The sequence below is a fragment of the Mucor mucedo genome, assembly GCF_025094135.1.
Source record: "Mucor mucedo strain NRRL 3635 chromosome Unknown EV154scaffold_47, whole genome shotgun sequence".
Taxonomy (NCBI): domain Eukaryota; kingdom Fungi; phylum Mucoromycota; class Mucoromycetes; order Mucorales; family Mucoraceae; genus Mucor; species Mucor mucedo.
The window spans coordinates 105694-119065 of record NW_026252331.1 but is presented as its reverse complement, the minus strand read 5'-3'; the positions used below and the strand labels follow the sequence as shown (position 1 = coordinate 119065).

The 13372-nt window shown below is 36.3% G+C and overlaps 7 protein-coding genes across 7 annotated transcripts; 2 read left to right on the top strand and 5 right to left on the bottom strand.

Annotated features, from left to right (window-relative positions):
- Positions 1-212: 212 nt before the first annotated feature.
- EV154DRAFT_509442 (amino acid permease/ SLC12A domain-containing protein) lies at positions 213-2671 on the bottom strand. The gene is made up of 13 exons (XM_051601609.1): positions 2503-2671; positions 2398-2428; positions 2299-2337; positions 2140-2231; positions 1997-2074; positions 1915-1942; positions 1846-1854; positions 1715-1765; positions 1506-1656; positions 1276-1429; positions 1001-1213; positions 855-942; positions 213-792 (listed from the first exon to the last, which is right to left on the bottom strand). Exons 1-13 carry the CDS (start codon positions 2665-2667, stop codon positions 257-259), a joined length of 1635 nt encoding a protein of 544 aa, XP_051457473.1. The 5' UTR covers positions 2668-2671; the 3' UTR covers positions 213-256.
- Positions 2672-3263: 592 nt separating this feature from the next.
- On the bottom strand, positions 3264-4548 carry EV154DRAFT_538124 (mitochondrial carrier domain-containing protein; the record flags this gene model as incomplete). The annotated part of the gene is made up of 4 exons (XM_051604254.1): positions 3264-3922; positions 4001-4064; positions 4124-4197; positions 4443-4548. 4 exons carry the CDS (start codon positions 4546-4548, stop codon positions 3264-3266), a joined length of 903 nt encoding a protein of 300 aa, XP_051457472.1.
- Positions 4549-4702: 154 nt separating this feature from the next.
- Positions 4703-5210, top strand: EV154DRAFT_509438 (uncharacterized protein). The gene is made up of 2 exons (XM_051601608.1): positions 4703-4918; positions 4980-5210. Exons 1-2 carry the CDS (start codon positions 4731-4733, stop codon positions 5185-5187), a joined length of 396 nt encoding a protein of 131 aa, XP_051457471.1. The 5' UTR covers positions 4703-4730; the 3' UTR covers positions 5188-5210.
- A 489-nt stretch (positions 5211-5699) lies between these two features.
- EV154DRAFT_464681 (argininosuccinate lyase) lies at positions 5700-7233 on the bottom strand. Its single transcript, XM_051597673.1, has 2 exons — positions 6291-7233; positions 5700-6229 (listed from the first exon to the last, which is right to left on the bottom strand). Exons 1-2 carry the CDS (start codon positions 7206-7208, stop codon positions 5756-5758), a joined length of 1392 nt encoding a protein of 463 aa, XP_051457470.1. The 5' UTR covers positions 7209-7233; the 3' UTR covers positions 5700-5755.
- Positions 7234-8250: 1017 nt separating this feature from the next.
- On the top strand, positions 8251-9188 carry EV154DRAFT_481573 (uncharacterized protein; the record flags this gene model as incomplete). The annotated part of the gene is made up of 6 exons (XM_051598403.1): positions 8251-8537; positions 8589-8670; positions 8732-8785; positions 8853-8891; positions 8942-9082; positions 9150-9188. 6 exons carry the CDS (start codon positions 8251-8253, stop codon positions 9186-9188), a joined length of 642 nt encoding a protein of 213 aa, XP_051457469.1.
- A 616-nt stretch (positions 9189-9804) lies between these two features.
- On the bottom strand, positions 9805-10859 carry EV154DRAFT_421021 (kinase-like domain-containing protein; the record flags this gene model as incomplete). The annotated part of the gene is made up of 2 exons (XM_051595989.1): positions 9805-10204; positions 10255-10859. 2 exons carry the CDS (start codon positions 10857-10859, stop codon positions 9805-9807), a joined length of 1005 nt encoding a protein of 334 aa, XP_051457468.1.
- Positions 10860-11826: 967 nt separating this feature from the next.
- EV154DRAFT_420945 (CoA-transferase family III domain-containing protein) lies at positions 11827-13255 on the bottom strand (the record flags this gene model as incomplete). Its single annotated transcript, XM_051595980.1, has 5 exons — positions 11827-12280; positions 12358-12506; positions 12565-12714; positions 12775-13033; positions 13110-13255. 5 exons carry the CDS (start codon positions 13253-13255, stop codon positions 11827-11829), a joined length of 1158 nt encoding a protein of 385 aa, XP_051457467.1.
- Between the last annotated feature and the right edge of the window lie 117 nt (positions 13256-13372).

The window sequence follows — 13372 nt, the reverse complement described above, 5'->3', positions numbered from 1 at the left end:
CTAAAAATTGATCTATAGTAGCATTTGTACTGTGAAGCTGAAAAACGTTTTATTTTGACTTAACTTCGTGCAACCACAATATATAAAAAGGTTAAAAGCATTTGTTTAGCTCTCTTTACAAACATCAATCTCGACTGACTTGTATTTCATGTAACAAAGATTTTTGTATTCAAATATTGACAGGTAAATTTATTATTATTATTATTATAGTACAAGTGTTTTTTTTAAAGAAGAAAAGGGGGAATAATCATTCAATTTAAATAATGTTTGAAATCAACTTTTTAAAGAAACTCTCGTTCTTATTTTGGTCTTTTTCAGCATCCAATTCTTCTACAGTGAAATATCTAACACCAGTGTCAAGATCAATTTCATCCAGAGGAATCAATCTAGATTTGGTCCAGTATTTAAGACCCAGGAACCCAAAAAGAGCAATCAGCGCACCAGCATAAGATCCTACTAAACCAATAGCATCTGCAGGTACAAAATAGGACCAACCCGAAATCAAGATGATGACAATACAAACAACCATCACCAAAATGTTCATCGAAGGGTGACCAGGGGCCATATATGGTAACTGGTTTAAGTCTTTTCCTTGGACAAGCAATGCCTTTCGGAATCGATAATGAGATAAGGCAATACCGAACCAGGTAATCAAGCCAGCAATACCTCCCAAAGACGCCAACACCATAAAAAGCGCTGAGCCAGGAATCCAAGAGGTTAAGAAACAGACAAGTGACACAGCACTGGTACAAATTAAAGCATAAATTGGTACACCACGACTATTGACATATGCTATTTATTTGGGTTATCGTTAATTTTCAATCTTTATATTCTGTTGTCTCATTCTCACTTACCAAATTTTTTATGAGCAATACCCTCATTAGCAAGTGCGCAAAGAGTTCTAGTTGTCACATACATGCCACTGTTACCACAGGAGATGAACTACGAAAAGAGGGTAAGTAATTAGTAACACAAATAGGAAGATCATAAGGGCGCTTACAGTAATCAAGATGACGGCGTTAACTACACTGTCAGCGCCTTTTAATCCAGCCAATTGGAATACCAAAGTGAATGGTGAAACAGTAACATCTCTTCCGCTCAAACTAAGATTATGAGGGTCATTCCAAGGGATTAGCATACCCATAGTAAATACAGAAAGCATGTAGATAAAGATGATACGGAAGAAAACATTCTTGACAGCTTGAGGAATAGCCTACATAAATTATGTGTGAGTGTTTTTTTATAAAGCCAAGGGAGACTTTCGTTTTCTTGTACCTTTCTTGGATTATCAGATTCTCCGGCAGAAACACCGACAATATCTGTACCTGTCATACTAAGTGCAGCTAGTACCAAGGCATTAATGACACCGAGAACACCGTTGGAGAAAGCTCCAGGATCTTTCCAATATTTGAAGCCATAAACAGTACCACTTTTTTTTTAAAAATAAAAAAGGCAGTTTTGTCAGTATTTTCGATGCCAATCTTATAAAAAAAAAAGATATTTACCCAATAACACCACCAGAAGTTAAACAACCCACAATAACGAAAACAATGACACAAATAATTTTGATTAAACTGAACCAATATTCAGCTTCACCCCAACCTCTGGCACCGTATAAATTCATGGCAAACATAAGAACCAAAAATATACCCGACCCTATTTTAATTGTTTGTCAGTATAAAAAAATACATGGTATATTTCCAAAAATACTTACAAGCCCAATCTGGAACTGCTTCTGTCCAAAATCTCATAACAAGCGGGATAGCTATATATATATATAAAAAAAAGATGCAACATGTTACTGAAGAGTTACACCAAGGTTATTTTTATCCAATAATCACTAACCGACTAATTCTGTAAAAAAAAAAAAGTGTCAGAAAAAAAAAAACTAATAAATTAAGCATTGATATTTACCAACTGCAACAATAATAGACCAACATGCCTAAGTAAGTTTTAAGTCAGAAATAGATGGAGACATTCTATGATAAATACCTACCCAATAATTATAACCGATGATAGAACCAAAAGATTTATCAACAAAACGACGACAGTAAACAGTAAATGAGCCAGAAATCTGAAGATCAAAAAAACCAAAAATTAGAACCCAGTGATATTTTCCATGAATAAATGTTACTTTACAGGAATATATGCAGCCATTTCACCCAGTTCAACAGCTACCCAATACACCACGAAACCAATGATAACATAAGCAACTAAAAGACCAGCAGGACCTAATATATTCTACAATTAGGACTTTTTTTTATAATTTTTTTTTTTAGATCCATATAGTTTTCTTACCGGCTTTAGCAAGATTGGCACCAGATGATAAGAAGAGACCTAAAATAAGAAAAATATTAAGCTAGGAGAAAAACAAAAATAATGCGTATAAATGCATACCTTGACCAACAACACCTCCTATGGAAATCATCTGTATATGTTGATTTATGCATTAGTACACAAAATTCTGATTACGTATACAAACAAAACTTTTTTTATATTTACAGCTAAATGTCTTGATTTCAATGTTCTTTTCAAGCCTTTATCACTGTCATTTGGATTCAATGAAGAGATATCACTGGTAGAGGAAGAGGAAGTACCAACTTTTAAAGTTTCGGTTTGTTCCTTTGTCGATACCTCGACTTTTGAATTATTCGTTGCTTTGTACATAACGAAGAAAAAAAAAGAAAAGAAAATTTTTTATTTAAAAAAAAAAAAAAGTTTTTTTTATTTTATAGTCCATTAAAAACTTTATTGCCCGCCCTTGATGGGTTTTTTTAGTTTAGAATGTAATACAATACAATGTTTGATTTACTGGGATCTGTCTAGACAATATGTTTTAATCATGCTATATTATTTCTAGTCACGGATCATTATATACATTTTTTTTTTTTTTTTTTGCAGGAAATACATGTCAAAATTAGACTTCATATGTTTACTTTTTTTTCATTTAATTATTATTTTCATATATTCAAGTTGCGTTGCATTCATAATCTACATAGACTAGCAGAGCATTCATAATATTCGTCATTCTTATCCCATTGACGTGCTTTATTTTGTAACACAATGAATATAGATATGAGAAAACAATTTTCAAATATTGCGTCTTTCAGGTAACACCAAAACTAATCATAAATGCATAAAAAAAAAGAGCCGTGACTTTTGACTAAACAGATCAAATGAACGCAGATCGATTTACACCTTTATTTTTATATTTATTTTTAAAAAAAACAAGATGGTATTACAAGTACAATCTGGAATGTTTATTAATCTATTTCTAATAATCGCTTCATACGTTCATATACAGCAAAACTAACGGCTACCATGGGAACGACTTTAACATAGCCAATGCTTAGGCCAACATAGAAACCCTTAAAGCCCTTCACTTTATAAATATCGTTTGCTGTATCCATGAAACTCACAAATTTGTTGGGATTGAGTAAGCCTCCTACTTGCATACGTCTCCGGATGACTTCTAACGGGTAACTACTCGTCTGTGCCACTAACCCCGCAGTACCACCACATAATAATTCAGCCCATGTCTTGAGCGGTGGTTTGTCCAACGCTTTCTGTTGTTTTGCTGTGACTTCAACATCATCGTCGGTCGGATCATAGTTGAAATCGAGAGGAGCTCGTGTAACGGGAGATACAATGGGATCAAATCGACAGAGTTGAGTCACAACATGATAGGTCCAAAATGATACACCCGCATAAGGGATCATGCCTGCTACTGTTGGGAAGAATCCTCGGTAGAAGTTCAAAATATGGAAGCGACCGTGCTTTCTATCTAATGCAGCTGGTTCGTTATATATTTGTCTCACCATGCCTGACAGTGTAGGTCGTTCTTTCCCAGCCTCTTTTACGTCATAGGCTAATCTGACCCGAATGAGATCTAAAGGGTATGTAAAGAGGACAGACGTCACACCTATATCAAATATAACTAAGTATTCATATCTATTTTTTTTTTTTTTTTTTTTTTTTTTTTTGCATTAATTTTATTTACCAGCTAAAGATCCAGCTATGAATTGTCTTGTGGATGTTTCTTGCGCTCTTGTAGGCATCAACAACTGCAATAATACCTTTAATGTCAATGCTGCACATCAATTATGTGCCAATATATACTTACGGCACGATACTGCTCATAGGCTACGAATTTGATAGCTGCATAAGGAAAAATACGGAGTAATGTAACAGAATGACCTTGAAAGAGACCCAAAATACCAGTCTGTTGATAAATAGCATGTCCCGCTTTAAACGCACCGGTGAATGAGCCTATTATTAAAAAATTATAATTAAGAGACCGTGTTTATTACATAAAAAAAATCGCGAGTATTACCTGCATACTTTTCAAAAATTGGGTTTCTGGATTGGAACAGGATCTTTATTCTATCTAATGGAGCTATACTTGTCTTTGCCTTGAGAAAAATAATAAGCACATGTTTCACATTGTAATCTCCTTTCAATTACCATGCAACCAGCAATGCCACCTGCTAGACCTGACTTGATGACAAAATCCATTGTTTGAGCTTTTTTCTTTTCGTCTTTGACCATGCTTATACAGACAGAAATGAAAAAAGGGAAAAGCTCATGACTAAAAAAACAGGTACACGAGGAAAATCATTTGAGTCTGCATACGCAAGTCACATAAAGTCAGCCAAAATATATAAGTCAATACGCAGTTTTTTTTTTCTTTCTATTGCTGTTCGTTTACTCATTGATACAGAAGCTACAACATGGGTTCTTCCGATCTTAATTTAAAAAAGTCATGGCATCCCGCCACGTTCAAAAATCAGGAGCGAGTATGGAAGGAAGAGCAGAAAAAGAAGGAGGAAGATACAAAAATCGAACAAATGAGAAAGGAATTAGCCGAAGAAAGACAGCTTCAAGATCTCCAACGTATGCAAGAAGATGCAGGCACAAAGTAATAGTTTTAATCTATAAAAAAAAACCTTGTAGCATGCTTTACTAATGTTTTATAAAAGACAACGTTCGAATAAATTAGATTGGATGTATGCATCACCCAACGCAAACTTGAACGGAGCTGCCGATGATACCATGGAAGACTTTTTGTTAGGAAAGAAAAACGTCGACGAATTGCTTCGTGCTAAGCAAAGACAAGAAATTGTAGGTTTTCATTATTCATTTAACGTGGCATGTCCATTCATCCGTTCTTTTTTTTTTGTCATGTAGCAAGCAGCTACCACAGCTGAAGAAGAAAGATTCACACTCTCCAACTCCAACGCAAACACTGAACGTGACATTCAGAGTAAGATTCGTGAAGATCCTTTATTAATGATCAAGAGACGTGAACAAATGGCCCTGAAGGCTATTGTGGATAATCCTTTAAAGTTAAAGGAATTGAAAAAGAAGGAAAAGAAGAGCAAAAAGGAGAAGAAGAGCAGTAGTAAATCATCACACCGTCACCACCGTCACAGATCTTCAGAACGCAGTGAAGAACGCTCCAGCAGAAGGGATGAATATAAAAGTAGCAGTAGCAGCAGAAGGGATGATTATAAAAGTAGCAGCGGCAGTAGTAGAAGGGATGATTATAAGAGTAGTGACCGTTCTTCTCGAGAAGAACGTTCAAGGGGAGATCGCTCTAGTAGAGATGATAGATATTCTAGTAGTAGTAGAAGAAGAAGCGCTTCACCACGTCGTAGATAAATTGTATATAAACTTTTTTTTTAAAAAATATCTTATTTATACAAAGTTGTTTTTTTATTTGTTAATTTATACACATTTATCAGAGAAAGAATATTTAGTTCTTCTTTGATAACCAGGTCTTTAAAAGACTAATTTGTTCCAAAACGGAAGACTTGGCAGTTCCACCAGGAGTGTTACGGTTTTCAATACTGGTTTCGAAACTCCAGACCTTGGAAACATCTTCTTCGAAAGAAGGATGAAGGGTCTTGAGATCTTCTACAGTCAAATCACTGAGAGATCCGTTACGGTCTTCAGCCATCTTGACAGCGGCACCAGAGATATGATGAGTCTCACGGAATGGAACACCCTTACGGACAAGGTATTCAGCTAAATCAGTAGCCAACATATCAGCACTTAAACTGGCCTTCATTTTTTCAGGGAAGATATTCATGGTACTTAAAACACCAGCAGTAATTTGGAGAGAACCGGACAAAGTATCAGCAGCATCAAACATGGGTTCCTTATCTTCTTGAAGATCCTTGTTGTAAGTACTGGGAATACCCTTATAGGACATCATGAAACCAGACATCTATCAGGTGAATTAGCAACAAATACTTTATTTTTTTTACTACACATCGACTTATACTTACACTACCGAAAACACGACCTGATTTACCACGTAATAATTCCAAACTATCGGGGTTCTTCTTTTGAGGCATCAAACTAGAACCGGTACTATAAGCATCAGCTAACTTGACAAAGGCAAATTCACCAGTAGAGTAAATGATCAAATCCTCAGCAACACGAGAGATATGAACCATGGTTAAACTGGCCCAGAAGAGGAATTCAGCAACGAAATCACGATCACTGACAGCATAAAGAGAGTTATGAATATAATCACGGAAACCTAATTCCTTGGCCAAGAAATCACGGTCAATGTTGAAAGCGTGACCGGCAAGAGCACCGGAACCCAAAGGTAAGACGTTGAAACGATCGATTAATTGTTCTAAACGATCAGCATCGGATTGCCATAACCAAGCATGAGATAAAAGGAAATGAGACCAACGAATAGGTTGAGCACGTTGAAGATGGGTATAACCAGGCATGATAACATCAATTTCCTTTTCGGCACGAGACACGGCGACAGCAATCAATTCTTTAACGTGAGCCAAAATCTTTTTGGCTTCATCACGCAACCAAAGACGCATATCAGTGGCAACTTGATCGTTACGAGAACGACCGGTGTGAAGCTTACCAGCAACAGAACCCACCAATTCACCAAGGCGACGTTCATTAGCAGTGTGAATATCCTCATCACCACCCACAATCACAAATTTACCACTTTCCCATTCTGCCATCACAGACTCTAATCCACCAACAAGTTGGTCGCGTTCTTCGTCAGAGATAATCTTGTTCTTTGCAAGGGCCTTGGCATAAGCAATAGATCCAATACAATCTGCTGCATACATACGCTTATCAAAGTGAATAGAAGCGTTGAAAGCATCCATCAAAGGATCAACAGCGCCAGAGAAACGTCCTCCCCAGAGTTTTTTAGGTGCTTCAGACATGTTTATGATATAGAAAAGTTTTAAAAAGTTAAAAAAGCAAACGAAAAAAACTAATTTTTTTTTCTTTTATTTATTTTTCTATGACAGACTGTGGATGACTCACGTCAAATTAGATTCCCGCTTTTAAAAAGGCTGAAACTTAAAAAAAAAAACAGACGATCCAAGGCGGGGTAACCCCCCAGTCACGTTCAATGATCTGTTTTAAGCATTCATGCGCTTGTGAAGGAGTGAGGAAATTTCTAAGCTTTTGCATACCCAGTGACAGCATGTTTGTTTAGTTTTGCCTACTTGCCAGATCTGTAGCAGCTGTCTCCATGTTTAGGATGTGTTGAATGAAGCTGCCTTACAGCCCAGCAATAAATGTGCCTATTTTGTGCCTGTTTAATACATTTTTTTGTACACACTCTTTGATTTATTCATTAAATTGTGATAAAATACATTTGTGCTGTTGTTGTATGTCAGTGTTAAGAAGGGCATACTTTCAACTTTTTATTGGCAAATATGAAAAAATGATTTTCCGACAGAGCGAAAAATAATAAGAGGCTTAAATACACCCTATACTGTTTGTTTTATAGAGTGGACCTTTTTAAACAAGCCTCCAATATCAACGCATAGTTAACAAACAAACGTAGTACCCACTGATAGTTGGCAGTATAATACTCTTCTAATCAATAAATCCTTTATCTAAAAACCTGAAAAAATAAAAATCAAAGTCCCAGAAAGGTTAGTGAAAAGAATTTTTTCCTGCCTTTAAAAAAATAAAAAAAAAATCTTTCCAGCAGGAAAAACAACACGTTTTTAGAGTTCAAGTCAAAAAAAAAAAAAAAAAAAAATGTCTTATAATAATCCATATCAAACACAACAGCAACAACACCACCAGCAACAGCAGCAACAACACCAACAACAACATCAACGCCAACAGCATCAGCAGCACCAACAACAACAGTTACAACACCAACACCAACAACAACAACAACAACAACAACAACAGCAGCAACACCAACAACAACAACACCAACAACATCTACAACAAAATGGCTACATGAATAATAATAATTTACCCAGTTTACATGAACAATCACCTTATCGTACACAACAGTATAGACCTCCATCTAATAGTTTACCAGTTCCACAACAATTAACATCGGAACATTATGGACAAGCGGCAGCGGCAGCAGCAGCAGCAGCAGCAGCAGCAGCACCTCCACCACCAACAACACAAGGAGGAGGCTTACCTTCCATGTACGAATCACGTAAAATTTATACCTGCAATGAGCCAGGCTGTACAGAGTATTTCGACCAACCGGGAACACTACGAATACATCAGAGGTAAAGCCAATATATTATTTAGATATGAATATGTATTCATGAACTATACAGAAATGTTCATGGTCGAGGTGGAAGCAGCGGTGGTGGCAGCACAGAAAACGATCATATGAGATCATCACAAAACAGACCTTATGTAATACATCTATCTATATATAAAACCCAGTGGAAATAGGTGTTCTAACAAACAATATTAGGTCTGTCCTTATGCGGAGTGTGGAAAGTCGTTCACACAGTATGGCAATTTAAAGGTAAAAAAAAAAAAAAAAACTTTTATGCTGTCTGAATGGTATTAATTTTTATATTTTTTACTTTTAGACACATTCGAGAAAACATACGGGCGAAAGACCATACCATGTGAGTACAATACATGATTGAAAAAAAACAGGCACTCATCTCTTGTTTAGTGTAATTACGATGGATGCGATAAAGCGTTTACTCAGCTTGGAAATCTAAAAACGCACGAAAAGATACATTGGCCAGTTAAACCTTTCATGTGTGCATTCCCTAACTGTGGCAAAGGATTTACACAGCGAGGAAATTTAAAGGTAAGTTTAAAGGGCGTTCTTATGTTGCATGTATTTTGTTTTTAATTCTTTTTTATCATTTATTTAGACTCATCAAACCAAAGTTCATCAAATTGATCCTCAATAATATAGATTACTTCTTTTCCCTCTCCTTTTTGCGTCCCAACCCTTTTTTTTTAAATATAATTATACAACTACTATACTACTTTCTTTGCTTCCCAATTAAAAAAGAAAGGACCTTTTCTCGATGTCTTCTTCATCCGCCGGTGTAATAGGTAATGACGATGGATTGACTCTTCTATCAAAATACTTGGTATGCACAGGAGGTGGCCTCAACGAAAGTATCTCTTCATTAAAGTCCCATGTGGAATCAATAAAATCCAATTCATCCCAACTGTCATCATCATCCTCCTCCTCCTCTTCTTTTCGAGCCTGACTTTTACTCATCAGATAATCTCGTTTATTCAGCTCCGGCTTACGTGCTAAATATTTCTGTAATAAATGATGGGATGATGCTCGCTTTAAAAATGGATGGGAAAGTGCTTCCGTCACAGACAATCGAAAGGCAGGATCCTTTTCAAGGCATTTTTCAATAAAGTCTTGTATCGAGGCAGATGGCAAATAACGTACTTGATTCGTATATAATGTTGGGACAGGATCATCAATGATCATGGAAAAGATCTATGTAAAGATATATATATATACATTTAAAATTAATCAAGCCAAAAGACAGATAGTAAAAATCAGATACTTACAGTCATAGGATCATATTCTGCAAAAGGTGGTTTACCACAGGCCAATTCAATACAAGTAATGCCAAGAGACCAAAGATCCACTTTGGTGTCATAGTCCTGATTCAACAAGATCTCGGGAGCCATCCAACAAGGCGTACCTACAAAAGACCGCCGAGCCTTTTTGGGGGTCACGGGTTTCAGTGATTCTATAGCGGCATCCATACGGAGATAAGTCGTATTCTTTGGCAAGTCATTAAGGTTGGTTAATAAATGGTTGCTGACACCGAAATCTGCTAGTTTCACAATCCCCGTATCAAAATCAAGCAACATATTGGCCGATTTGATATCACGATGCACCAATTCATTTTGGTGAAGGTATTCTAACCCCTGTGCCACCTGTTTCATTATACTAATATTTAAAATTAGATACAAATAAACCTTTAAATTATTCTGTTTTACCATGCAACAATGGGTTCTTCAAACCCAAGTTTATGACACCTTGAAAGTAAATCTTGACAAGAACCCGCAGACATTACAGGTGTCACTATATACAACTTGGAGCAATGAACAAAACTTTGATAGACTTCTAATAAATTGACATGTCGAGACAACGTCATGATTTGAATTTCCTTTCGTAAAGCTTCTAATCTCGCATCATCCAGCCCTACTTCTTCCAAGTTGACAGTCTTGATAGCAATCACTGAATTTGTAGGTTTATAGAGAGCCGAATAAACAGATGCCGTTGCACCGGAACCGATGGTGCGAATAATGTCATAATCTTCAGCGGCAGATGAATACCCAAACGTTTGTTTCTTCTTTTTAGAAGGTGACACACCAGAAGAGGAACTACTAGCGGACCTAAGCGAAGATTTGACTCGACTGACCAGTTCCGAAATTGATCTTTGTCTTGATAGAGGCTTCTTGGGTACTTCAATAGAAGGAATACTGGACTGACTATCCAATGTGTTGGATCGACGTCTTCTTCCACCAACACCAAACAGTTGGTTCAGTGAACCCGAGCGAGACACAGTTACAGGTGAATTTAAAGGTGTTAATTGATCCATATTTAATAAATGTGCCTAAATAATAGTAATAGAGGAATAAGAAAAGTGAGCATAGACCCCATCCTGGGAGCTGTATTTATACTATTTTACAATTCTAAATTATGGATTTCCCTAATAAAGTTAATTAGATGATTAAGACAACGGACAAAAAAAAAAGAGGAGGTACAACAAACATTTCATCTAGAACAACAATGTTGACTTTTTGTGTACCCCGGGAGAGGAGGATATAAACTCACTTGCCACTGATCAGTTACCCAAGTCACTCTCATTAATTGAATAAGAGGGGCTAGTATTCATACTCGTGGATAATACCCCTCTCTACCCTGTTTTATGTGTGGTATAATAAACAATCAATCAATAAAGATCCTGTTCACTCCCAATTAACTCACACGCATTTATTTTTCATTGTCATTAACTCCCTGAAAAAAAAATATATATGTATTCGATTTTTAGTAGCACATATTTAAGTGAGCGCTACTTGGACATGAGGAGAGTAAGAAAGAGGTAAAGTATTAAACATAATTTTAACTGATCTTCAGTTTAATTTATCATTAGTGCCAGGTTTTTTGTACAAGTAACCAGCATCTCTTACGTGCATGCAAATTTATATTTTGAAATTATTATTTTGTTCCTGCGTTTGTCGTAGCACACTTTAAGTTCAGGAACGCTATATTAAACTGACGACATTGTTTATCATTTTAAATTTGCCACCCAGTATCTATGGTACCATTAAAAAAGAGGAATCTTTGCTTAACAACCCTATAGTAGTTGCGAATGATCCTTACTGGGTTATACTTTTTTTTTTAAAAAAAACAAATGCAAAATACAATAATTTTATTGCAGTATGAACGTTACTTTCCAATTATATCCAAATCCACGTTGTTAATCAATAAGCACCGACAGGATTTATTGGCCCGTGTAAGCATCGTTCAGCTTATAAGATAATATACCGAATTATAATTTTATTTTAAAGTTTTGAAGTGATAGATGCGTCTACAATGGCACGCGATCTCAACAGACTCTGAATTTCTGCAGAGCCTAAACCAAACTCTACTAATATTTCAATTGTATGCTTTCCAACCTCCATGAATGGCTCCTCCAGCATCTCTGCTTTTTTAGCAGGTGTCCTGGATAAAAAGGGAGCTGGTTGAGGCATACTTGCTGTTCTTGGCCATTGTTCTTCATTATTTGTAGGAGCCGAATTAGGAATGGGGTCTGTGAAGGATAACACAGGGGTTACACAAGCATCTGAACCATCAAATATCAAGGTCCATTCCTCTTGCGTCTTTTCTAGAAAGATCTCTTGAAATCTAATCTTCAAACTAGGCCATGATTCTCGATCTAATTGGTCAGGCAAGGATGTCGTGTCTAAATTTAATTTCTCCACCAAAACAGAATAAAATTGAGGTTCAATAGCGCCACTTGTAAAAATAAAATAAAATATAAGGTTTTTTTTTTTAAAAGAATTTCTCCCCTCCCTGAACATTATGTAACTTACACTGCCATGTATTGATCATCCTTTGTTTTATAGACTTCATAAAAATGAGCACCCCCATCCAACATGTTGGTTCCTCTTTCATTACCCCACAATAAGCCAAATTGTTGCATGATATAAGGAAATGTAGTTAAATAGGATGTTCCAGCTGTCTACAGAATTTAGGATTAGCAAATATAATGAACCTAATAAATTCACACGGTATATTACAAGGTTTGCATCTATCACTTGCCCTTTGTTGGACACTGAGCGCTCAATAATAGCCATAAGTATACCCATAACACACATTAATCCTCCACCGGCAAAATCAGCCAAAATATTGAGCGGGAAAAAAGGTTTCTCACCTTGACGACCCATCATCTAATTCAAGCAGTAGAGTGTTTAGCTAGCTTTTCCGGGGGATAAAAAATCATGACATACACTTAATGCACCCGAAATAGCAAGATAGTTAATATCATGACCAGCCGCTTTTGATCCTGGCCCTTGTTGGCCAAACCCACTTAATCTGGCATAAATAAGACGAGGATTGACTTTCAAAAGAACGTCAGGGCCAAGACCTAATTTTTCCATCACGCCAGGACGAAATGGGTCTAGGATGACATCGGCATGTGTAAGTAACTTTATTAGAGTTTGGATCGCTTCAGGGTTCTTTAAATCCATTGCAATTGAACGTTTATTTCTACACCCAGAAAAATAATAATAATAATAATAATTTAATATTGCCCCCGCTGTGTTTACTATTGTTGTTTGTTTACCTTGATAAAACATCGGTGTTAAATCCCTTGAACTTGTCAATACGAATCACTTGCGCTCCAAAATCAGATAATATCATGCCTGCAAAAGGAGCAGGTGCAAGTCCTGCCATCTCAAAGACACGAATATTGGAGAGTGGTAAAGACATTATTTCGTAATGAAAAAAAGAAGAAGAAGAAGAGAGAGAGTGAAAGAAACAATTTTTAAGTCTCGTTTTTAATGCTGTACTAAGCGTGGTACATGTTTTGATTGGCTCCCCATGAAA